General features: G+C 51.8%; 1 protein-coding gene and 1 long non-coding RNA gene across 3 annotated transcripts in view; one reads left to right on the forward strand and one right to left on the reverse strand.

The window, feature by feature from the left end:
• Positions 1-17,874, forward strand: LOC106994613 (uncharacterized). The gene is made up of 3 exons (XR_001441229.3): positions 1-115; positions 16,655-16,752; positions 17,708-17,874. It is a non-coding gene; the product is annotated as an uncharacterized LOC106994613 (long non-coding RNA).
• Positions 17,844-25,508, reverse strand: part of ARRDC5 (arrestin domain containing 5) — a 12,907-nt gene continuing 5,242 nt past the window's right edge. For both annotated transcript variants that reach the window (XM_077979523.1, XM_015122553.3), the window contains one exon: positions 17,844-18,412. In XM_077979523.1, coding sequence (XP_077835649.1) covers positions 17,885-18,412 — 528 coding nt within the window. In that variant the 3' untranslated portion in view covers positions 17,844-17,884. The remainder of the gene's footprint in view (positions 18,413-25,508) is intronic.

Raw genomic sequence — 25,508 nt, forward strand, 5'->3', positions numbered from 1 at the left:
AAGTACGGGAAGGACTACACGCCCTGAAGGGGAGGGGCACTCCTGGACCACGCCTGTCCCAGTCACGGGACCCCCCGCTCCGCATCTGGGGACCCTATGAAGTTGGCCCTGGGAGGTGAGTGCGATCGGGGCGCCGCACGGGTGCTGGGATTCCCTAGGTCGCCCATTTCCCCTATGGCCAAACTGAGGCTGCTAGAACCCCAGGAGAGTTGCAGGGTGACCTTCGCCAGCGCGTCAGGGGCCAGGCCCTCCACCATGGGCTGCAACCCAGCTATATATATATACATACACACACTTTTTTTTTTTCGAGACGCAGTCTCGCTCTGTCATTAAGGCTGGAGTGCAGTGGCACGACCTTGGCTCACTGCAGCCTCCACCTCCTGGGTTCAAGAGATCCTCCTGCCTTAGCCTCCTGAGTAGCTGGGATTACAGACACGTGCCACCAGGCCTGGCTAATTTTTGTATTTTTGGTAGAGACGGGGTTTCACCATGTTGGCCAGGCTGGTCTCGAACTCCTGACCTCAAGGGATCTGCCCGCCTGGGCCTCCCAACGTGCTGGGATCACAGGTGTGAGCCACCGCACCCGGCCCAACCCAGCTATATGAGCGACTTGAACCACCACAGGGAACTCATCCAGCCTCCAGCCCGACCTGCCCAGCATCAGACCTCCCAGCACTATATTGACTTTTTATCATCCCTGTTTTGTGGAGGAGGAAACTGAGGCCTGGAGAGGGTCAGCCAGGGGCAAGGCAGCCGTCAGGTTATAGGCTCTGTGACTGCTGGATCAACCTCTTCCTGAAGCTGCCTCCGCCTGGATTTTACCCCGCCCCTCTCCACCACCCAAATTCTTTATCTTCTTGGTCTATAAACCAAGGTCTCAATCTCAGATGGCCCTAGGGGCCAAGGAGGAGATGAATATTTCTGCTGAGGAGGTGGCAGTGATGCTCTGCTTAGAGGGGCAGGGGAGAGCAGTGTCCTATGGGAGACCCACCTGGGGAGTCACAGATCCACAGGAAGTTCAAGCCGTAGACATGTCCTGCCTGTTAGGGAACAACAGGGGCTGTGTCCAGCCCAGGGGCCACCGGTTTGCCACTTCTGCTAAATTATTTGAATAGAATGAAGCTTCTGGTAGCTTTAGAAAGAACATGGGAAAAATTGGGTGTCTGTGACTGCATTTTTCAGGGGGGTGGGTGAGGACAGGGTCTATGCTAGCACTGTCCAATAGAACTTTCTGCAATGTTAAGAGTGTTCTAGAATTGTGTGCCATCCAACACTGTAGCCAAAAGCACCATGTGGATAATGCACAGTGAGAAGCTGAATGTTTAAATTTTTTTTTTTTTTTTTTTTTGAGACAGAGTCTTGCTCTGTCACCCAGGCTGGAGTGCAATGGTGCAATCTCGACTCACTACAACCTCTACCTCCCGGGTTCAAGCGGTTCTCCTGCCTCAGCCTCCCAAGTAACTGGGATTACAGGTGCGTGCCACCACACCCGGCTAATTTTTGTATTTTTGGTAGAGATGAGGACTCACCATGTTGGCCAGGCTGGTCTCAAACTCCTGGCCTCAAGTGATCCACCTGCCTTGGCCTCCTAAAGTGCTGGGATTACAAGTGTGAGACACTGCACTTGTCCTGAATGTTTAAATTGAAGTAACTTCAGGCAGTTAGTGAGATTCTCAAGTGAATCTGAGACCGCATTCCTTGACATTTGTAACAGACTTTTTCCTTCTCATTCACTCATTCAACCATATTTATGGAGTCCTTGCACTGGGCACAGCGGTGAGCTAAACAGATAAGAATTCCAGCCCTCGTGACACTCACTAACCCGTGCGAGAGACGAACAAGGAACAAGATAAGTGAGTGAACTTTACAATGGGTCACGTGGTAGGACAGCAACGGAAAAGACGAATGTGGGGGCTGCAGGGTTTTTGTTCTTGTTTTTTGTTTTTGAGACGGAGTCTCACTCTGTCACCCAGACTGGAGTGCAGTGGCACGATCTTGGCTCACTGCAACCTCCGCCTCCCACGTTCAAGCAATTCTCGTGCCTCGACCTCCCAAGTGGCTGGGATTACAGGCCTGTGCCACCATGCCTGGCCAATTTTTGTATTTTTTTTAGTAGAGACAGGGCTTCACCATGTTGGCCAAGCTGGTCTTGAACTCCTGACCTCACGTGATCCACCAGCCCTGGCATCCCAAGGTGCTGGATTACAGGCGTGAGCCACTGCACCCGATGGGGCTGCAGTTTTTTGTAGGGAGGTCAGAGGAGGCCTTTCTGAGTGACATCCAAGAAGAGAAGAGAGAGAGGTCAGGAGGGAACCATGTCCAGTTAGGGGGAACAGCATTCCAGGCAGCAGGCACAGTCCATGCAAAGGCCCTGAGGCAGGACTGCACCTGGCACCTAGAACAGCGAGGAGGGCCCTGTGGCTGGAGTAGAGTGAGTGAGAGGGAGGGAGGAGGGGAGGGCAGGGATGGCTCAGAGAGGGGAAGTGACTCATCCAAGATTCAAGGTCAGTGGGAGATTTGCCTGGTAACCCTCAGCTTCTTGGTGGCCTTGAGTAACAAAATAACTCTGGTCTAGGGGATGAGCCCTGGTGATTTTGCCAAACACCCTTTTTTTTTTTTTTTTGAGACGGAGTCTCGCTTTGTCGCCCAGGCTGGAGTGCAGTGGCCGGATCTCAGCTCACTGCAAGCTCCGTCTCCCGGGTTTACGCCATTCTTCTGCCTCAGCCTCCCGAGTAGCTGGGACTACAGGCACCCGCCACCACGCCTGGCTAATTTTTTTGTATTTTTAGTAGAGACGGGGTTTCACCATGTTGGCTAGGATGGTCTCGATCTCCTGACCTTGTGATCTGCCCGCCTCGGCCTCCCAAAGTGCTGGGATTACAGGCATGAGCCACCATGCCCAGTCTTTTTTTTTTTTTTTTTTTGAGACAGTCATCTCCCAGGCTTTCGGTTCTTCTTGAGGGCAACATCTGCCCAGAAGTCCCCGCCTGGCCTCCCACAGCCCCAGGGTGAGAGGTAAGAAATAGCTACTGTGGGTGTGGGCCCAGCTACTCGGGAGGCTGAGGCAGGAGAATCACTTGAACCCGGGAGGTGGAGGTTGCAGTGAGCCGAGAATGCACCACTGCACTCCAGCCTGGGCAACAAGAGTGAAACTCCATCTCAAAAAACAAAAAAGAAAAAAAGAAAGAAATAGCTACAGTTGGCTGGGCAAGGTGGCTCACTCCTGTAATCCCAGCACTTTGGGAAGCCAAGGTGGACAGATCACTTGAGCTCAGGAGTTCAAGACCAACCTGGCCAATATGGTGAAATCCTGTCTCTACCAAAAATGCAAAAATTAGCCTGGTATACAATTAGATACCATCTCACACCAGTTAGAATGGCGATCATTAAAAAGTCAGGAAACAACAAGTGCTGGAGAGGATGTGGAGAAATAAGAACACTTTTACACTATTGGTGGGACTGTAAACTAGTTCAACCATTGTGGAAGACAGTGTGGTGATTCCTCAAGGATCTAGAACTAGAAATACCATTTGACCTAGACATCCCATTACTGGGTATATATCCAAAGGATTATAAATCATGCTGCTATGAAGATACATGCACACATATGTTTATTGCGGCACTATTCAGAATAGCAAAGGCTTGGAACTAACCCAAATGTCCATCAATGACAGACTAGATTAAGAAAATGTGGCACATATACACCATGGAATACTATGCAGCCATAAAAAAGGATGAGTTCATGTCCTTTGTAGGGACATGGATGCAGCTGGCAACCATCATTCTCAGCAAACTATCACAAGGACAGAAAACCAAACACCGCATGTTCTCACTCTGGGAATTGAACAATGAGAACACTTTTACACAGGGTGGAGAACATCACACACCGGGGCCTATTGTGGGGAGGAGGGTAGGGGGAGGGATGGCATTAATACCTAGTGTAAATGATGAGTTAATGGGTGCAGCACACCAACATGGCACATGTATACATATGTAACAAACCTGCACGTTGTGCATACCCTAGAACTTAAAGTATTAAAAAAAAAAAAAATTAGCCGGGTATGGTGACCCATGCCTGTAATCCCAGCTTCTCCACAGACTGAGGTGGAAGGATCGCTTGAGACTGGAGGGGTGGAGGTTGCAGTGAGCCAAGATTGCACCACTACACTCCAGCCTGGGTAACAGAGCAAGACCCTGTCTCAAAAACGAAAATGAGATAGCTGCTGTTTTCTGGGCTATTTCATTACATTATTCAGCAGCCTGATTCCCATTTTGTTTTAATTTTTATTTATTTATTTATTTTTGAGACAGAGTCTCGCTCTGTCGCCCAGGCTGGAGTGCAGTGGCACGATATCGGCTCACTGCAAGCTCCACCTTCCAGGTTCCCGCAATTCTCTGCCTCAGCCTCCTGAGTAGCTGGGACTACAGGCACCCACCACAACGCCCGGGTAATTTTTTGAATTTTTAGTAGAGGCGGGGTTTCACCATGTTGGCCAGGCAGATCTTGAACTCCTTGACCTCGAGATCCACCCGCCTCAGCCTTCCAAAGTGTTGGGATTATAGGCGTGAATCACCGCGCCTGGCACTATTTATTTATTTACTTATTATCGTTATTATTTTTTGAGTTGGAGTCTCGCTCTGTCGCCCAGGCTGGAGTGCAGTGGCGCAATCTCGGCTCACTGGAAGCTCCACCTCCCGGGTTCATGCCATTCTCCTGCCTCAGCCTCCCGAGTAGCCAGTGACCACACCTGGCTAATTTTTTTTTTTTTTATTTTTAGCAGAAATGGGGTTTCACCGTATTAGTCACGATGGTCTCGATCTTCTGACCTCGTGACCCACCCGCCTCAGCCTCCCAAAGTGCGGGATTATAGGCATGAGCCACGGCATCCGGCCTATTATTAATATTATTATTATTTTTTGAGACGGAGTCTCACTTTGTCGCCCAGGCTGGAGTGCAGTGGCGCGATCTCAGCTCACTGCAAGCTCCGCCTCCCAGGTTCACACCATTCTCCTGCCTCAGCCTCCGAGTAGCTGGGACTACAGGCGTGCACCACCACACCCGGCTAATTTTTTGTATTTTTAGTAGAGACGGGGTTTCACCGTGTTAGCCAGGATGGTCTCAATCTCCTGACCTCGTGATCCGCCCGCCTCAGCCTCCCAAAGTGCTGGGATTACAGGCGTGAGCCACCGCGCCCAGCCCTATTATTTTTTTTGAGACAGAGTCTCACTGTGTTGCCTAGGCTGGAGTGCAGTGCCGTGATCTCGACTCACTGCAACCTCTGCCTCCCGGGTTCAAGCGATTCTCCTGCCTCAGCCTCCCAAGTAGCTTGGATTACAGGTATGCGCCACCACACCCGGCTAATTTTTGTATTTCCAGTAGAGACAGGGTTTTGCCATGTGGGCCAGGCTGGTCTCGAACTCCTGACCTCAGGTGATCCACCCGCCTCAGCCTCCCAAAGTGCTGGGATTACAGGCATGAGCCACTGTGCCCAGAAAGTCTTTGTTTTTGACATTTTCTACTCCTTCTTTTCTTTCCTTCCCTCTCCACCTCCTCCCAATTCTAGGACTCCTAGTTCTTTCTCACTGAGAGTAGGGGAACGGCGGTGAGCATACTGCCACAAGGTGGCACTGCTGGCCCCACATGGGGGGGGGGGTCCCTGCCTGGCACAGGTGTTCCCTGTCTCACCTCTGACCCTTCCTTCCCTCCATCCATCCATCCGTTTTCAAGCATGTCCTATTGAGTGTGAGCCAGGCCGGCAATTCACTGAATATGCAGTCATTCAACAAATAATTATTAAGCACCTGCTGTGTGCCACACTGTGCTGGGCAGCCCTGGAGACAGACACGGGATGGCAGGATTGTATTAAGACTTTTGGGACCTGGCCGGGTGCGGTGGCTCACGCCTGTAATCCCAGGACTTTGGGAGGCTGAGGCGTGTGGATCACCTGAGGTTAGGAGTTTGAGACCAGCTTGAACAATATGGTGAAACTCCATCTCTACTAAAAGTACCCAAAAGAGGCCGGGCGCGGTGGCTCAAGTCTGTAATCCCAGCACTTTGGGAGGCCGAGACGGGCGGATCACAAGGTCAGGAGATCGAGACCATCCTGGCTAACACAGTGAAACCCCGTCTCTACTAAAAAACATACAAAAAACTAGCCAGGTGAGGCGGCGGGCGCCTGTAGTCCCAGCTACTCGGGAGGCTGAGGCAGGAGAATGGCGTGAACCTGGGAGGCGGAGCTTGCAGTGAGCTGGGATCCAGCCACTGCACTCCAGCCTGGGCGACAGAGCGAGACTCTGTCTCAAAAAAAAAAAAAAAAAATTAGCCAGGCATGGTGGCGCGTGTCTGTAATCCCAGCTACTCGGGAGGCTGAGACAGGAGAATTGCTTGAACCCAGGAGTCAGAGGTTTCAGCGAGCCAAGCTCATGCCACTGCACTCTAGCCTCAGCAACGGAGCGAGACTCTGTCTCAAAAAAAAAAAAAAAAAAAAGACTTGGGGCCAGCTGTGATGGCTCAGGCCTGTAATCCCAGCACTTTGGGAGGCTGAGGAGGGTGGATCACCTGAGGTCAGGAGTTCGAGACCAGCCTGGCCAATGAAGAGCAACCCTCTCTCTATTAAAAATACAAAATTGGCCAGGTTTGGTGGCTCACGCCTGCAATCCCAGCACTTTGGGAGGCTGAGGCACGCGGATCACGCGGTCAGGAGATCGAGACCATCCTGGCTAACACGGTGAATCCCAGTCTCTACTAAAAATACAAAAATTAGAGAGAGGGTTTCTCTTCATTGGCCAGGCTGGTCTCGATCTCCTGACCTTATTATCTGCCCCCCTCAGCCTCCCAAAGTGCTGGGATTACAGGCGTGAGCCACTGCTCCCGGACCCTATTTTTTTTTTAAGGCGAAGTCTAGCTCTGTCACCCAGGCTGGAGTACAATGGCGCCATCTTGGGTCATTGTAGCCCCCGCCTCCTGGGTTCAAGGGATTCTCCTGCCTCAGCCTCCTGAGTAGCTGGGATTACAGGTGCGTGTGACCACACCCGGCTCATTTCTATATTCTAATTTTTTTAAGTTTTATTTATTTATTTATTTGAGACAGAGTCTCACTCCGTCATCTGAGCTGGAGTGCGGTGGCGTGATCTCAGCTCACTACAACCTTCACTTCCTGGTTTCAAGCAATTCTCCTGCCTTAGCCTCCCGAGTAGCTGGAATTATAGGCGCCCGCCAACATGCCCAGCCAATGTTTGTATTTTTAGTAGAGGCGGGGTTTCACCACGTTGGCCAGGCTGGTCTCAAACTGCTGGCCTCAAGTGATCTGCCCACCTTGACCTCCCACGGTACTGGGATTACAGGCATGAGCCACCGCGCCTGGCCAGGGCCTGGTCTTTGTCTTGGGAGCAATGGGCAGCAATGTTGGATTCAGAGCAGGGGAGGGCCCTCATCAGGCCTCTGGGGAAGGGGCCTGTGAGATGCAGGGACTGGCAGGGGCCTGGGGAATCTGCGGGGGCCAGTGGGAGGTGATGGTCCGTGGAGGGTCTGCAGGGGGTGCGGGCAGAGGAGAGACTGCACACGGAAAGTGGACAGGTGAGGCTGACACAGGCCTTGGGTTAGGGGTTCAGGGGACAGGGCCAACCTTGAGGCAGGGACCCAGCAGAGGAGCACGTTGGGGGATAAGGATGAGGATGAACTCAGTTCGCCTCTTCCAGAACCCCTGTCCTAAGGTTGCAGGGTTAGCAAATAAAAATACAGGACACCTGGTCGAATGCAAATCTCAGCTACACTTTTTTTTTTTTTTTTTTTTTTTGAGACGAAGTCTCGCACTGAGCCCAGGCTGGAGTGCAGTGGCACGATCTCGGCTCACTGCAAGCTCTGCCTCCCGGGTTCATGCCATTCTCCTGCCTCAGCCTCCTGAGTAGCTGGGACTACAGGCACCCAGCACCACGCCCGGCTAATTTTTTTGTATTTTCAGTAGAGACGGGGTTTCACCGTGTTAGCCAGGATGGTCTGGATCTTTTGACCTCATGATCCACCTGCCTCAGCCTCCCAAAGTGCTGGGATTACAGGTGTGAGCCACCGTGCCCGGCCTTTTTTTTTTTCTTTTGAGACAGGGTCTGGCTCTGTTGCTCAGGCTGGAGTGCAGTGGTGCAATCAGGATGCAGCCTCGACATCCCAGACTTAAGCAATCCTCCTACCTCAGCCTCCCAAGTAGCTGAGAAGATGGGTGCATGCCATCACATCTGGCTAATTTTTGTATTTTTCATACAGGTGGGAGTCCCACCATGTTGCCCAGGCTGGTCTTAAACTCCTGGACTCAAGTAATCCTTCCACCTTGGCCTCCCAAAGTGCTGGGATTACAGGGGTGAGCCACCATGCCTGGCCATGTGAATGATTTATAGCATAAGTATGTTCTGAATATTTTGACACATACCTATGCTAAAAAATGTTCATTTAATGGAGTTCAGTGGCTCACACCTGTAATTCCAGTGCTTTGGGAGACCGAGGCAGGAAGATTGCTTGAGCCCAGGAGGTCAGGGCTGCCATGAACTATGATGGCACCACTGTGCTCCAGCCTGGGTGACAGAGCAAGACCTTGTCTCAAAATAATAATAATAATAATAATTCGTTTTGGCCAGGCACAGTGGCTCATGCCTGTAATCTCAGCATTTTGGGAGGCCGAGGTGGGCAGATCACTTGAGGTCAGGAGCTGGAGACCAGCCTGGCCAACAAGGTGAAACCCCGTCTCTGCTAAAAATACAAAAATTAGCCGCTGGGCGTGGTGGCATACATTTGTAATTTTGGCTACTTGGGAGACTGAGGCAGGAGAATCCCTTGAACCTGGGAGGCGGAGGTTGCAGTCAGCCAAGATCGTGCCACCGCACTCCAGCCTGGGTGACAGAGGGAGACTCTGTCTCAAAAAATAGCAATAATGGCTGGGCGCAATGGCTCACACCTGTCATCCCAGCACTTTGGAAGGCCGAGGGGACGGGGGTGGATCACCTGAGGTCAGGAGTTCGAGACCAGCCTCACCAACATGGTGAAACCCCGTCTCTACTAAAAATACAAAAAATTAGCTGGACGTGGCCGGGCGCAGTGGCTCAAGCCTGTAAGCCCAGCACTTTGGGAGGCCGAGGTGGGTGGATCACGAGGTCAGGAGATCGAGACCATCTGGCTAACACAGTGAAACCCCGTTTCTACTAAAAATACACAAAATTAGCCGGGTGCGGTGGCAGGCGCCTGTAGTCCCAGCTACTCCGGAGGCTGAGGCAGGAGAATGGCGTGAACCTGGGAGGCGGAGCTTGCAGTGAGCCGAGATCTCGCCACTGCACCATTCCAGCCTGGGCGACCGAGCGAGACTCCGTCTCAAAAAAAAAAAACAAAAAAATTAGCTGGACGTGGTGACATGCACCTGTAATCTCTGTGCTCGGGAAACTGAGGCAGGAGACTCGCCTGAACCCGGGAAGTGGAGGTTGCAGTGAGCCGAGATTGCGCCGTTGCACTCCATCCTGGGCAACAAAAGTGAAACTCCGTCTCAAAACAAAAACAAAAACAAAAAGTAATAATAACAACAACAATAATTCATTTAACTGCCTGTCTTGTAATTAACCTGGCAACTCAGCCAGGCCTTGTCCACGTTGTCCCCCGCCACACTGTGGCTCCTGCGACCGGGTGGACACCTGACCAGCTGTGACCCAACGGTGAGAAGGCAGAGGATTTTGTCTCTGGCAATTTGGGCTCGCTGCAGGAAGCCAGGGGTCTTTTAACATGCAGGCCCTGGCCCATCCCCACCCCCAGGCCCTCATGGCGCCAGCTGCCCGCTGCCCCCTGCGAGGCGGTGGCGGGTGTGGGGGAGGGGAGCAGCTCTGAGACCCACTGTCCTCTCTTCTAGGCCAGGAGTGTCCTACTGGTTCACATGCCCATCCGTGGACTGCCCGGAGGGACCACAGGCCAGGCCTCCACCTGGCCATTGTCTCCTGCACCCTCTGGCCCTGGTGGCCCGTCCGGCTCTGAGCCGACATTTAAGACTTCCTGGGCCTCCCTCGCGTCCTGCAGGCAGTCAAGCAGATTCCTTGTCCATGTCCGGGAAGGACGGAGGCCCGGGGCAGCTGTCTGGGAATCAGATCCCATGGGGCCGTGCGACTCCATTCCTTGGGGCCGCAGCCATCCCCCCCAGCCAACCCCTCCCTGGAAAGCCGTGTCCAGGGTGGCCAGGCCTGGCGGCTCTGGGCACAGCCCTCCTGGTGCCAGCTGCCAGGATGTGCCAGCCGCGTTGGCGGGGAGAGAACAGGCCGTTCTTGGCTCTCTCGGCTGCCTCTTTGTTCCCGGGCGGAGGTGGGGGGCTGTTGTCCTGGCAACCAGCCCCTTTTCCTCAACACAGTCACCCGAGGTGAAAACTGGGGGCACCTCAGGCCTGGGGGTTTGGGTCAGGGAAGGTCCCTGGTCACCTAAGGTGGCCGAGGAGTTCCCTCCTCCCCGCCAGCCCGGCTTCCTCGGAGTTCATATTTCCCGGACGATGAGGGAGGCCGGGTCACCCCCCCCCTTTTGGGGATTGGAATGCCGGAGGTGGTGGCAGCAGGGGGTGGACGTTCCTGGCGGGGCAGGCACCGTGGTGGTGGTGGCAGCTGCTAGTCCCCTGCCTGTCCCACGTCCCCCAAGTGGGAGGCTGCAGCTGGTGTGGGTGACTTTGGTTCCCGGGGCGGGGGAGGGTTATTTTGGGAGTGGGGGCCAGGGAGAATGAGAGGCCCCTCCACGGGGGCAGGAAGTGGGGCGGCCCCAGCTGCATTCTCCCGTTGGCCCACCTGGCGTGGCGGGTACCGCCGCTGTTGCACAGGAAGTGTCCTCAACGCCCGCCTGTGTGGTCCACTGAGTCTAGGGCCTGGAGGCGGGAGGCAGCTGGCGAGGAGGGGGCAGGGACCCGCTGGCGGTGCTGCAGAGCAGATCAGAATCTTCCAGAAGAGTCCCACTGGGGTAATGATGGCGCCTATGGAGTGAGTGGTGACTTGGGTTCAGGCCATTTATATGCATTGGCTGGTTTAATCCGGTGTCTTCCGGAGGAGGGCGCTAGGAATGAATTCCCCTTTTACACATGGAGAAACCGAGGCTCAGAAACGAGTAACTGGCCCAAAGTCATTTAGCAAATAAACAGCTGACACCAGGCGTGGTGGCTCACGCCTGTAATCCTAGCACTTCCGGAGGCCGAGGCAGGTGACTCACCTGAGGTCAGGAGTGTGAGACCAGCCTGGACAACACAGTGAAACCCCATCTCTACTAAAAATACAAAAATTGGCTGGATGTAGTGGCGGATGCCTGTAATCCCAGCACTTCAGGAGGCCGAGGCGGGTGAATCACCTGAGGTAGAGGAGTGTGAGACCAACCTGGACAACGTGGTGAAACCCTGTCTCTACTGAAAATACAAAACTCAGCCAGGTGTGGTGGTGGGTGCCTGTAACCCCAACTACTTGGGAGGCCGAGGCACGAGAATCGCTTGAACACAGGGCAGGGGTGGAGGTTGCGGTGAGCCGAGATTGCGCCACTGCGCTCCAGCCTCCGCAACAGCAAGACTCCGTCTCAAAACAACAACAAGCAGCAGAGGCTGGGCGCGATGGCTCATGCTTATAATCCCAGCACTTTGGGAGGCTGAGGTGGGTAGATTGAGCCCAGGAGCTTGAGGTTAAGTGAGCTATGATAGGACCACTGCGCTTCACTCTGGGTGACAGAGCGAGACCCCATCTCACAGCAAAAAATAATGATAATAATTAATAAATAAACATCAGAACTGGGATTCTCATGCATAGCATTTACTATCAGATCTATTAACTCCACAGAGGCCTCCAAGTGTATACTGTACAGTGTAGCTCTCAACCAGGGGTGAATCTGCCCGCCAGGGCACACCGGGTGATGTCTGGGGACATTTGTGGTTGTCACAACTGGGGGTTGCTCCTGGTATGGAGTGGGTGGAGGCCAGGGATGCTGCTCAGCACCCTTCACTACCCAGGATGGCCCCGCCACAGAGAAGGAATCCACCCCTAATGTAGAGTTATGCGCAGTGGCTCACGACGGGCATGGTGGCTCATGCCTATAAGCCCAGCACTTTGGGAGGCCGAGGCAGGCAGAGCACTTGAGGTCAGGAGTTCAGGACCAGCCAGGCCAACATGGTGAAACGTTGCCTCTACTAAAAATACAAAAATTAGCCAGCCGTAGTGGCACGTACCTGTAATCCCATCCACTCGGGAGGCCGAGTCAGGAGAATTGCTTGAACCTGGGAGGTGGAGGTTGCAGTGAGCCGAAATCACACAACTGCACTCCACCCTGGTTGACAGAGTGAGACTCCATCTTAAAAATACCTACATACATACACACATTTCCCATCCTGGGGTCGTTCATATCAGCCTAACTGTCAGAGTTTAGGCAAGCAGTGAGCATCCACAGTGGTTCACATCACCAATTTGGTTGAACTGGTTTCAAGTCCTGGCTCTGCAATGAGTTTGCTGTGTGACCTTAGGCAAATCAATGAACCTCTCTGATCCTCAGTTCCTGGGTAGTGGTATCTTCCTCAGGGGTTGCTGTCTGGACTACATGAGATGATGCAGGTAATGGGCTTAAGACAGTGTCATGCTTAAAGCAAGGGCCCAATAAATGTGACCTAGATCACTATTGTTACTATTCAACCAACAAACTTACTTTTTTTTTTTTTTTGAGACAGAGTCTTGCTCTGTTGCACAAGCTGGATTCAAGCGATTCTCATGCCTCAGCCTCCTGAGTAGCTGGGATTACAGACATGCGCCACCACACCTGGCTAATTTTTGTATTTTTAGTAGAGACTGGGTTTCGCCATGTTGGCCAGGCTGTCCTGAACTTCCGACCTCAGGTAATTTGCTTGCCTCTGCCTCCTAAAGTGCTGGGATTACAGGCATAAACCACTGCCCCGGCCTAGGAAATTTAAAATTACATTTGTGGCCAGGTGTGGTGGCTCACACTTGTAATCCCAGCACTTTGGGAGGCCAAGATGGGAGCATCACTTGAGGTCAGGAGTTCAAGACCAGCCTGGACAACACAGCGAGACCCCCATCTCTATTTGAAGAAAAAAATAATAAAATAAAATTACATTTGTGGCTCTCATGATCACTAGCATTGGCTGAGAGGAAGAAATATAAATGAATTGACTGAATGCAGTGGCTCTTGCCTATAGTCACAATACTTTGGGAGGCCGAGGCAGGAGGATTGCTGGATCCCATGAGTTCAAGACCAGCCTGGGCAACATCGAAAGACCCCATCTCTACGAGAAACTTTTAAAAAGAAGTAGATGCCGGGTGCAGTGACTTATGCCTGTTATCCCAGCACTTTGGGAGGCAGAATCGGATGGATCACGAGGTCAGGATTTCGAGACCAGCATGGCCAATATGGTGAAATGGTGAAACCCCATCTCTATTAAAAATACAAAAATTAGCTGGGCATGGTGGCGGGTGCCTGTAATCCCAGCTACTCAGGAGGCTGAGCAGGAGAATCGCTTGAACCAGGGAGGCAGAGGTTGCAGTTAGCCAAGATTGAGCCACTGCATTCCAACCTGGGTAACAGAATGAGACTCCATCTCAAAAAAAAAAAAAAAGAAAGAAAGAAAAGGAGACATTAATCCCGTGGGGCGTGGTGGTTTATGCCTGCAATCCCAGCACTTTGGGAGGCCAAGGCGGGCGGATCACTTGAGGTCAGAAGTTTGAGACCAGCCTGGCCAACATGGTGGAACTCCATCTCTACTGAAAATACAAAAATTAGGCGGGCATGATGGCATCCACCTCTAATCCCAGTTACTCAGAAGACTAGGGCAGGAGAATCATTGGAACCCAGGAGGCGGAGGTTGCAGTACGTGGTGGCACATGCCTGTAATCCCAGCTACTCAGGAGGCTAAAGCAGGAGAATTCCTTGAACCTGGGAGGCAGAGGTTGTGGTGAGCCAAGATCATGCCATTGCACTCCAGCCTGGGCAATAAGAGGGAAACTCCATCTCAAAAAAAAAAAAAAAAAAAAAAAAAAAAAAAAAAAAAAAGGGCCAGGCACAGTGGCTCATGCCTGTAATCCCAGCACTTCAGGAGGCCGAGGCAGGTGGATGAGGAGGTCAAGAGCTTGAGACCATCCTGGCCAACATGGTGAAACCCCAGCTCTACTAAAAATTCAAAAATTAGCCGGGTGTGGTGACAGGCATCTGTAATTCCAGGTATTAGGGAGGCTGAGGCAGGAGAATCGCTTGAACCCAGGAGGCGGAGGTTGTAGTGAGCCGAGATCGCACCACTGCACTCCAGCCTGGCAACAAAGTGAGACGCTGTCTCAAATAAATTAAATAAATAAATAAATAAATAAATAAACTAAATGTCTTGGTTCCACCCTATGGAGAGGCTGGGTCTTCCAGAATCTTCTGGAATGTGGCAGGGGCCACCATTTAAGTGCAAATGTGTCGTGGCTGCAGGGTTGACAGACACCCTGCAGCAAGAGGGAGGGAGGTACCAGTATGTTGCTGTTGGAAGGTGGTTGGAGAAGTATTTCAGGGCCATTTCCCCAAGAAGACAAACCCTGGACCACTCTTTTTAAAATTTAATTTAATTTAATTTTACTATTATTAAGAAAAATTGGCCAGACGAGGTGGCTCACGCCTGTAATCCCAGCACTTTGGGAGGCCGAGGCGGGCAGATCATGAGGTCAGGAGATCGAGACCATCCTGGCTAACACGGTGAAACCCTGTCTCGGCCGGGCGCGGTGGCTCAAGCCTGTAATCCCAGCACTTTGGGAGGCCGAGGCGGGTGGATCACGAGGTCAGGAGATCGAGACTATCCTGGCTAACATGGTGAAACCCCGTCTCTACTAAAAATACAAAAAACTAGCCGGGCGTGGTGGCGGGCGCCTGTAGTCTCAGCTACTTGGGAGGCTGAGGCGGGAGAATGGCGTGAACCCGGGAGGCGGAGCTTGCAGTGAGCCGGGATCACGCCACTGCACTCCAGCCTGGGAGACACAGCGAGACTCCGTCTCAAAAAAAAAAAAAAAAAAAAAAAAGAAACCCTGTCTCTACTAAAATACAAAAAACTAGCCAGGCGTGGTGGCGGGCGCCTGTAGTTGCAGCTACTCAGGAGGCTGAGGCAGGAGAATGGCGTGAACCCGGGAGGCGGAGCTTGCAGTGAGCCAAGATTGTACCACTGCATTCCAGCCTGGGCAGCAGAGCTAGACTCCATCTCAAAAAAAAAAAAAAGAAAGAAAAATTTAAAAATAGACGCAGGGTCTCGCTATGTTGGCCAGGCTGGTCTCAAACTCCTGACCCTAAGACATCTGCCCACCTTGGCCTCCCAAAGTGCTGGGATTATAGGCGTGAGCCACCACACCCAGCCTCAGCCACTGTTTCATTTCAGGCATGCAGGGCCTTGCAGGCGAAGCCAGGCCTTTTGAATTTTACTGTGTGTCAGCATGCCTGGCTAATTTTTGTAGTTTTTGTATAGATGGGTTTTCTCCATGTTGGTCAGGCAGGTCTTAACCTCCTGACCTTAAGTGATCTACCTGCCTCAGCCTCCCAAAGTGCCGGTATTATAGATGTAAGCCACTGCGCCTGGCCATCAGTGAATGATTTTTAAGCATAACTATATTCTAAATATTGCATGGGATATACTTACACTAAATATTTCTATTGTTCCTCTAAAATCCAATTTAGGTTGGGCACGGTGTCCCAGGAGGCTGAGGCAGGAGAATCGCTTGAATCCAGGAGGTGGAGGCTGCAGTGAGCCAAGATCAAACCACTGTACTCCAGCCTGGGAGACAGAGGGAGACTCCATGTCAAAAACAACACAAAACCAAAAAAGGTGGACCAGAGCAGGGTAGAGGCAGGGGAAGGGGAGAAGTGGGAGATTCTGGGAAGTGTGGAGACAGAAGCCCTATGGCTTATGGATGGATTGCACGTGGGCAGATGGCACAGGCCCATCACTAGGAAGACTTTGGCATTGGTCCCAAGTGTGGGGGAGGAAGCCTAAGCTGCTGTAGGCAGAGGAGACACAGGATCCAACTCGGGTATGAGACCCACAGAGCAGCCCTGGGGCTCTACAGCAACCTCTGTGAATTATACCAGCACACAGTTTCTCCTCCTTTTTACTGTGATATCGTGGGTGTTTTTTTTTTTTAATTTTTTTTTTTCCAGACAGGGTCTTGCTCTGTCACCCAGGCTGGAGAGAAGTGGCATGATCATGGCTCACTGCAGCCTCGACCTCCCGGGCTCAAGTGATCCTCCTGCCTCAGCCTCCCGAATAGCTGGGACTACAGGTGTGTGCTACTACAGCCAGCTAATTTTTCATATACATATATACGTATATGATCCTGTCATATATGCATATATACACATATACACATATATACACACACATATATACACATATATACATACACGCATATATACATATACACACATATACACATATACATATATACACATATATACATATATACACATATGCACATATACGTATATACACATATACACACATGTATACACGTATACACACATATATACACATACACATATATACATATACACACACATACACATATGTACATATATTCATATAAACACATATACATATATATACACACACATATATATGTATATATGTATATTTACACTGACTCTTGCACTGTCACCCAGGCTGGAGTGCAGTGGCATGATCTCGGCTCACTGCAACCTCAGCCTCCCAGGTTCAAGAGATTCTCCTACCTCAGCCTCCTGAGCAGCTGGGATTACAGGTGAGCACCATCACGCCCAGCTAATTTTTTTTTTTTTTGGAGGCAGAATCTTGCACTGTCACCCAGGCTGGAGTTCAGTGGCATGATCGCGGCTCACTACAAGCTCCGCCTCCCTGGTTCATGCCATTCTCCCTCCCCAGCCTCCCAAGTAGCTGGGACTACAGGTGCCCACCACCACGCCTGGCTAATTTTCCTTTTGTATTTTTTTTTTTTTGAGACCGTGTCTCGCTCTGTCGCCCAGGCTGGAGTGCAGTGGTGCGATCTTGGCTCACTGCAAGCTCTGCCTCCCGGTCCTGGGTTCATGCCATTCTGCCTCAGCCTCCCGAATAGGTGGGACTACAGGCGCCCGCCACCACACCCGGCTAATTTTTTGTATTTTTAGTAGAGATGGGGTTTCACTGTGTTAGCCAGGATGGTCTTGATCTCCTGACCTCGTGATCCACCCACCTCGGCCTCCCAAAGTGTTGGGATTACAGGCGTGAGACACCATGCCCGGTCAATTTTTCTTTTTTTTTTTTTTTGTAGAGATGGGGGTCTCACAATGTTGCCCAGGCTGGTCTCAAACTCCTGGTCTCAAACGATCCTCCTACCATGGCCTCCTAAAGTCCTGGGATTACAGGAATGAGCCACCATGCCCAGCCCCTTTGGTACTGTTGACATTCAGGGTAAACAATTCCTGATTGTGGGGGGCCGCCCTGGACACTGCAGGGTGCTGAACAGCGTCCCTGGCCTCCACCCCCTCCATGCCAGTAGGACTCTCTTCTCCCCCGATCCCCTGCAGTTGTGACGGTCAATACAGCCAGACATTAGCAGAGGGGAGAATTTCCCCCAAGTAGGACCCCTGGTCTTGGCACTGTGAGATCCCAGTAGGCGGGGGCAGACTCAGGGTGGAAAACGCGGGCTATGCCAGGTTTGGGTCCTGGGAGACCTTCCCAGTTTCCTTTGTCCATTCCAGGCATTCAGTGATAGTTCTACAGATGGGAGACACGGATACCTAAACCGCTAGAGCTCGGGGAGGTTGCAGACAACGTGTTGCCTACGCCTCGACTCATCTGAGAGTCACCTGTGCAAGACAGAGAGCTTCCTCCCAGTAGAGACTAATAAAGCTTTTAATATTTAAAAGTTTGGGCACTTAATTCTGGTGATCTGGGCTCACGGGTAACACTCCGTCCTCTGACGACTGGCAGCCGGCAGAGTCCACCGAGGCGCTGGTGATGATGATGGGAACCTTGGCCTTGAGGCTGGTCAGGGACCAGGGCAGGTGCACGGTGATGACCAGCTCGTAGCGAGTGTGCATGATCTCCCCGTCCCGTGTGCTGCTGCTCACGGACAGCAGCACTGGGAGGCTGAAGGTGCTGACGATCTTGGTGGTGTTGAAGCGGGTCATGTGGGTGTTGGCCTCCTGCCGCAGAAGCTCGCTGCTGTCCAGCCGAGACCGCCTCTCCGCGCCGGGCGTGAAGCCCTCGTACCGAACGTGAGCATACAGGGCGAATATGACCGTCTTGATGCATTTGCTGGTCTGGTTGTTGATCTCTGTTGTGAAGACAACCTTCTCTCCCGGTGTGAAGGTGTTTTTTTCCATTTGGATTTGCAGGCAGATGGTGCCCTGGCGGCAGCAGTTGTAGGAGACTTTCTCCTCAGCCTCCACCAACAAGGGGTTCTAGAAGAGGAGGATGTGGGGGAACAGAAACAGACAACCGTGAGGGACCGGGACCGCACAATCCACTCGCCTGCCTGATCCACCCTGGGAACTCCTCAAAGCCTCTGGGGCTGGCCGGGCGCGGTGGCTCACGCCTATAATCCCAGCACTTCGGGAGGCCGAGGTGGGAGGATCATGAGGTCAGGAGTTCGAGACCAGCCTGACCAATATGGTGAAACCCCTGTCTCTACTAAAAATACAAAAACTAGCTGAGCGTGATGGTGCATGCCTGTAATCCCAGCTACTCAGGAGGCTGAGGCAGGAGACTCTCTTGAACCCGGGAGGTGGAGGTTGCAGTGAGCCGAGATTATGCTGTTGCACTCTAGCCAGTGCTACAGAGCAAGACTCCACCTCAAAAATAAGATAAAAATAAAAAGCCTGTGGGGCTTTGGGGACTCTCGTAGGAAGAGGCATTAAGATGGAATCTGGAGCCCTAGGGATTTTGCAGTGAAAAACCTGGAGTCATCTCCCATCTCCCAGCATGTTTTGGCTTTTGGTTTTTGGTTTTTTCTTTTGGAGACAGAGTCTTGCTCTGTCGCCCAGGCTGGAGTGCAGTGGTGTGATCTCGGCTCACTGCAACCTCCGCCTCCCGAGTTCAAGTGATTCTCCTGCCTCCGCCTCCTGAGTACCTGGAACTACAAGTGCATGCCACCACATCCAGCTAATTTTTTTTTTTTTTTTTTTTTTTTAGACAGAGTCTCGCTTTGTCGCCAGGTTGGAGTGCAGTGGCACCATCCCCGCTCACCACAACCTCCGTTTCCCAGGTTCAAGCAATCCTCATGCCTCAGCCTCCAGAGTAGCTGGGATAACAGACACATGCCACTACCGCTGGGCTAATTTTTGTATTTTTTGTAGAGACGGGGTTTCACCATGTTGGCCAGGCTGATCTCGAACTCCTGACATCTTATGATCCACCCGCCTCGGCCTCCCAAAGTGCTGGGATTACAGGCGTGAGCCACCGCGCCCGGCCACATCCAGCTAATTTTTGTATTTTTAGTAGATGTGGGGTTTCGCCATGTTGGCCAGGCTGGTCATGAACTCCCGACCTGAGGTGATCTGCCCGCCTCAGCCTCCCAAAGTGCTGGGATTACAGGTGTGAGCCACTGCACCCAGCCTCTCCCAGTGCCCTTGGATCAAGGCTATTTACCATTCGGAATATCAATTTCTTTCTTTCTTTCTTTTTTTTTTTTTTGAGACGGAGTCTCGCTCTGTCGCCCAGGCTGGAGTGCAGTGGCGCAATCTCGGCTCACTGCAACCTCCGCCTTCCAGGTTCATGCCATTCTCCTGCCTCAGCCTCCCGAGTAGCTGGGACTACAGGTGCCTGCCACCACGCCTGGCTAATTTTTTGTATTTTTAGTAGAGACGGGGTTTCACAGTGTTAGCCAGGATGGTCTTGATCTCCTGACCTCGTGATCCGCCTGCCTCGGCCTCCCAAAGTGCTGGGATTACAGGCGTGAGCCACCGTACCCGGCCTCTTTCTTTCTTCTTCTTCTTTTTTTTGAGATGGAGTTTTGCTCTTGTTGCCCAAGCGGGAGTGCAATGGCGTGATCTCGGCTCACTGCAATCTCCGCTTCCTGGATTCAAGTGATTCTCCTGCCTCAGCCTCCTGAGTAGCTGGGATTACTGGCGTGCGCCACCACGCCTGGCTAATTTTTGCATTTTTAGTAGAGGTGGGGTTTCACTGTGTTAGCCAGGATGGTCTCGATCTCCTGACCTCGTGATTCACCCGCCTCGGCCTCCCAAAGTGCTGGGATTACAGGCGTGAGCCACTGCGCCCGGCCTTGTTTTTGTTTTTGTTTTTGTTTGCAGCCTGAAGTTCAGTGGTGCATTCAGGGCTCACTGCAGCCTTGACCTCCGGGGCTCAAGTTATCCCCCGCCATCAGCATCCCTAGTAGCTGGGACCACAGGCATGCGTGCCACCACACCCCAGCTTTTTTTTTTTTTTTTTTTTTTTGGAAATAAGGTCTCACTATGTTGTCCAGGCTAGTCTCAAACTCCTGGGCTCAAACAGTCCTCCCGCTTCAGCCTCTCGAAGTGCTGGGATTACAGGCATGAGCCACCGCGCCTCACCCTATTCATGGATTTAATAAACAAAGTTCATTGAAACTCACAAAATTTATATTTTCTGACATAGTCTGTTCTTTGCTTTTATTTTTATTTTATTTCATTTTATTTGAGATGGAATCTCGCTCTGTTGCCCAGGCTGGAGTGCAATGGTAAAATCTTGGCTTGCTACAGCCTCCGCCTCCCAGGTTCAAGTAATTCTCCTGCCTCAGCCTCTCAAGGAGCTGGGACTACAGGTGCACACCACCATGCCTGGCTAATTTTTATATTTTTAGTGGAGACGGGGTTTCACCATGTTGGCCAGGCTGATCTCAAATGCCTGACCTCAGTTGATCTGTCTGCCTTGGCCCCCCAAAGTGCCTGGCCTGCTTTTATTTTTAAAAAGTTGATTGCAACATGGCAGATTGTTTTTTTTTTTTTTTTTTTTTTTTTTTTGAGACGGAGTCTCGCTCCGTCGCCCAGGCTGGAGTGCAGTGGCCGGATCTCAGCTCACTGCAAGCTCCGCCTCCCGGGTTTACGCCATTCTCCTGCCTCAGCCTCCCGAGTAGCTGGGACTACAGGCGCCCGCCACCTCGCCCGGCTAGTTTTTTGTATTTTTTTTAGTAGAGACGGGGTTTCACCGTGTTAGCCAGGATGGTCTCGATCTCCTGACCTCGTGATCCGCCCGCCTCGGCCTCCCAGAGTGCTGGGATTACAGGCTTGAGCCACCGCGCCCGGCCGGCAGATTGTTATTTCTGATATTTTTATTCTACTTATTGCCTGTTCTGTTCTTTTATCTTATTTAAAAAAATGGTTGCAACCTGCTAAATTTATTTTTTCTGATATTGCCTATTTATATTCTTGCCTATTCTTTCATTTTATAAAAATATGGCCAGGCGCTCCTAGCACTTTGGGAAGCCGAGGCGGGTGGATCACAAGGTCAAGAGACCGAGACCATCCTGTCCAACTTGGTGAAACCCCATCTCTATTAAAAATACAAAAATTGGCCGGGCGCGGTGGCTCACGCCTGTAATCCCAGCACTTTGGGAGGCCGAGGCGGGCGGATCACAAGGTCAGGAGATCAAGACCACGGTGAAACCCCGTCTCTACTAAAAATACAAAAAATTAGCCGGGCGCGGTTGTGGGCGCCTGTAGTCCCAGCTACTCGGGAGGCTGAGGCAGGAGAATGGCGTGAACCTGGGAGGCGGAGCTTGCAGTGAGCCGAGATCGCGCCACTGCACTCCAGCCTGGGCGACAGAGCGAGACTCCGTCTCAAAAAAAAAAAAAAAAAAAATACAAAAATTGGCCAGGCGTGGTGGCGGGCACCTGTAATCCCAGTTACTCAGGAGGCTGAGACAGGAGAATCACCGGAATCCGGGAAGTGGAGGTTGCAGTGAGCCGGGATTGCTCCAGCCTGGCAAAAGAGTGAGACTCCGTCTCAAAAAATAAAAATAAAAAAAGACCAGGCATAGTGGCTCACACCTGTAATCCCAGCATTTCGGGAGGCCAAGGCAGGCGGATCACCTGAGGTCAGGAGTTTGAGACCAGCCTGGCCAATGTGGTGAAACCCCATCTCTACTAAAAATATAAAAATTGGCCAGGTGTGGTGGCATGCTCCTGTAATTCCAGCTACTCGGGAGGCTAAGGCAGAAGAATCACTTGAATCTGGGAGACCGAGGTTGCAGTGAGGCTGAGATCCAGCCCTGCACTCCAGCCTGAACAACAGAGGGAGACTCTGTCTCAAAAAAAAAAAAAAAAAAAAAAAAAAAAAGGAAGAAGAAAAAGAAAAGAAAAGAAAAAGAAAAGAAAATGCTTGTATTCCACCAAATGGATTTTTGCAACCCACTACTTGGTTGTGACCTGTGGTTTGAAAACATTGCTGGCCGGGTGTGGTGGCTCATGCCTGTAATCCCAGAACTTTGGGGAGGCCAAGGGAGGAGGATCACTCAAGCCCAGAAGTTCGAGACCAGCCTGGGCAACATACTGTCTCCAAAAAAAAAAAAAAAAAAAAAAGAAGAAGAAGAAGGCTGGGTAATCCCAGCACTTTGGGAGGCCGAGGCGGGCAGATCACGAGGTCAGGAGATCGAGACCATCCTGACTAACAGGGTGAAACCTTGTCTCTACTAAAAATACAAAAAGAAAAATAGCCGGGTGTGGTGGTGGGCACCTGTAGTCCCAGCTACTCGGGAGGCTTAGGCAGGAGAATGGCGTAAACCCGGGAGGCAGAGGTTACAGTGAGCCGAAATTGCGCCACTGCACTCCAGCCTGGGCGACAGAGTGAGACTCCATCTCAATAAAACAAACAAAACAAAAAAAAAAGAAGAAGAAGAAGAAGAAGAGAAAAGAAAGAAAAACATACTGCAGGAGGTCAGGTATGTCGCCTTTTTGAGAACTCAGGCAGACCCTTGACCCCCTCTGACCTCACCTCCCACTTTTCTGCCTCTGGCTTCTCTTCCGCCTTCTCAGGAGCAGCTGGAGCTGCCCCTCCTCTCCTGAAGTTTAATTGCATCTGGTTTCATTCTAAATCCCGGCAGTCTTATTCGAAAATTCGTAGCATGCGTTAGGACCCTGCAGGTGTGAAAGAACCTGCTGCCCTAACTCAAGACAAAGCTGGTAGTCCTGTCCTGGTCCTGAAAGAGGTATCAGGAAGTACCAAGAGCTACCAGTGTCCCTTTATTTCCAACTGAGCTATTACCTTTTTTTTTTTTTTTTTTTTTTTTTAATAGAGGTCCTGGCTAGGAGCAGTGGCTCACGCCTGTGATCCCAGCACTTTGGGAGGCCTAGGCAGGCGGATCGCCTGAAGTCAGTTTGAGACCAGCCTGGCCAACATGTCGAAACCCCATCTCTACTAAAAAATACAAAAATTAGCTGGACGTGGTGGTGGGCACCTCTAATCCCAGCTGCTCCAGAGGTTGAGGCAGGAGAATCACTTGAACCCGGGAGGCAGAGGTTATATTGAGCCAAGATTGTGCCACTGCACTCCCACCTGGGTGACAGAGTGAGACTCTGTATCAAAAGAAAAACAATGGGACCAGGCGCGGTGGCTCATGCCTGTAATCGCAACACTTTGGGAGGCCAAGGCGGGCGGATCATGAGGTCAGGAGATCGAGGCCATCCTGCCTAACACTGTGAATCCCCGTCTCTACTAAAAATACAAAAAAATTAGCCAGGTGTGGTGGCGGGCGCTTGTAGTCCCAGCTACTTGGGAGGCTGAGGCAGGACAATAGCACGAACCCGGGAGGCGGAGATTGCAGTGAGCCGAGATTGTGCCACTGCACTCCAGCCTGGGCGACAGAGCAAGACTCGGTCTCAAAAAAAAAAAAAAAAAGGTCGGGCGTGGTGGCTCAAGCCTGTAATCCCAGCACTTTGGGAGGCCAAGACAAGCAGATCATGAGGTCAGGAGATGGAGACCATCCTGGCTAACACGGTGAAACCCCGTCTCTACTAAAAAATACAAAAAACTAGCCGGGCGAGGTGGCAGGCGCCTGTAGTCCCAGCTACTCGGGAGGTTGAGGCAGGAGAATGGCGTAAACTCGGGAGGCGGAGCTTACAGTGAGCTGAGATCCGGCCACTGCACTCCAGCCTGGGCGACAGAGCAAGACTCCCTCTCAAAAAAACAAAAAAAATAAAAGAAAAGGAAAAAGAAACTGCTGGCCGGGCATAGTGGCGCACACTTGTAATCTCAGTACTTTGGGAGGCTGAGGAGGGTGGATCACAAGGTCAGGGGTTCAAGACCAGCCTGGCCAAGACAGTGAAACCCCGTCTCTACTAAAAATAGAAAAAAAAATTGGCCGGCCTTGCGGGCAGGTGCCTGTAATCCCAGCCTCCTCAGGAGGCTGAGGCGTGAGAATTGCTTGAACCCAGGAGGCGGAGGTTGCAGTGAGCCGAGATCATGCCACTGCACTCCAGCCTGGGTGACAGAGCAAGACTCCGTCTCAAAAAAAAAAAAAAAAGGAAAAGAAAAAAAAAATGCCAGCCCTCTGACATTTGTCATCTTGTCCCAATGCTCTGATGGCAAATCACTCCCTAGAGAGGTGAAGTGACTTTGGCCAACGTCCCTCCTCCCACCTCAAACTCCGCCTCTGCACCTGGACTCGGGAAGGGACCCAGAACGAGTCCTGCACTCAGCCAAGCGGAGGCTGCACGGCCCTTCCTTCTCCTGGACTGAGGCCACCACCTCTATTGTCTGAGAGCTCCAAGGTCAGTGCTGGAGGGCTACTGAGTGTCCAGGCCTCTCTCCCACACTGAGGGTCACCCCGTGGGGCCTCTTCTTGGCTTTTCCCTAGGGCCGTGTCTCCCCCTTGACAAGTGGACATTTGGGCCATTCTCCTGGGTGGGGCTCTCCTGGGCTCTGCAGGGTGCTGAGCAGCATCCCTGGCCTCCACCCATTCCATGCCAGGAGCACCCCCCAAGTTGAGACAACCACAGATGTCTCCAGACATTGCCAAATGTCCCTTATGGGGATAAAACAGCCCCAGTTGAAAACCACTGGCTTATCCATCCTGGCTAACATGGTGAAACCCCGTCTCTACTAAAAATACAAAAAAATTAGCCGGGCGCGGTGGCGGGCGCCTGTAGTCCCAGCTACTCAGGAGGCTGAGGCAGGAGAATGGCGTGAACCCAGGAGGCGGAGCTTGCAGTGAGCCGAGATCGCGCCATTGCACTCCAGCCAGGGGGACAGAGCGAGACTCCGTCTCAAAAAAAAAAAAAAAAAAAAAAAAACCACTGGCTTAGTTCCTGCCCTTGTTTCTTTTCTTAAAAAATGTTGGCCTGACATGGTGGCTAATGCCTGTAATCCCAACACTTTGGGAGGCTGAGGCAGGTGGATCACCTGAGGTCGGGAGTTCGAGACCAGCCTTACCAACATGGTGAAACCCTGTCTGTACTAAAAATACAAAAATTAGCTGGGCGTGGTGTCGCCAGTCTGTATGTAATCCCAGCTACTCAGGAGGCTGAGGCATGAGAATCGCTTGAACTTGGGAGGCGGAGGTTGCAGTGAGCCGAGATCATGCCT

This window comes from Macaca mulatta, chromosome 19, assembly GCF_049350105.2.
Source record: "Macaca mulatta isolate MMU2019108-1 chromosome 19, T2T-MMU8v2.0, whole genome shotgun sequence".
In the NCBI taxonomy this organism is placed as follows: domain Eukaryota; kingdom Metazoa; phylum Chordata; class Mammalia; order Primates; family Cercopithecidae; genus Macaca; species Macaca mulatta.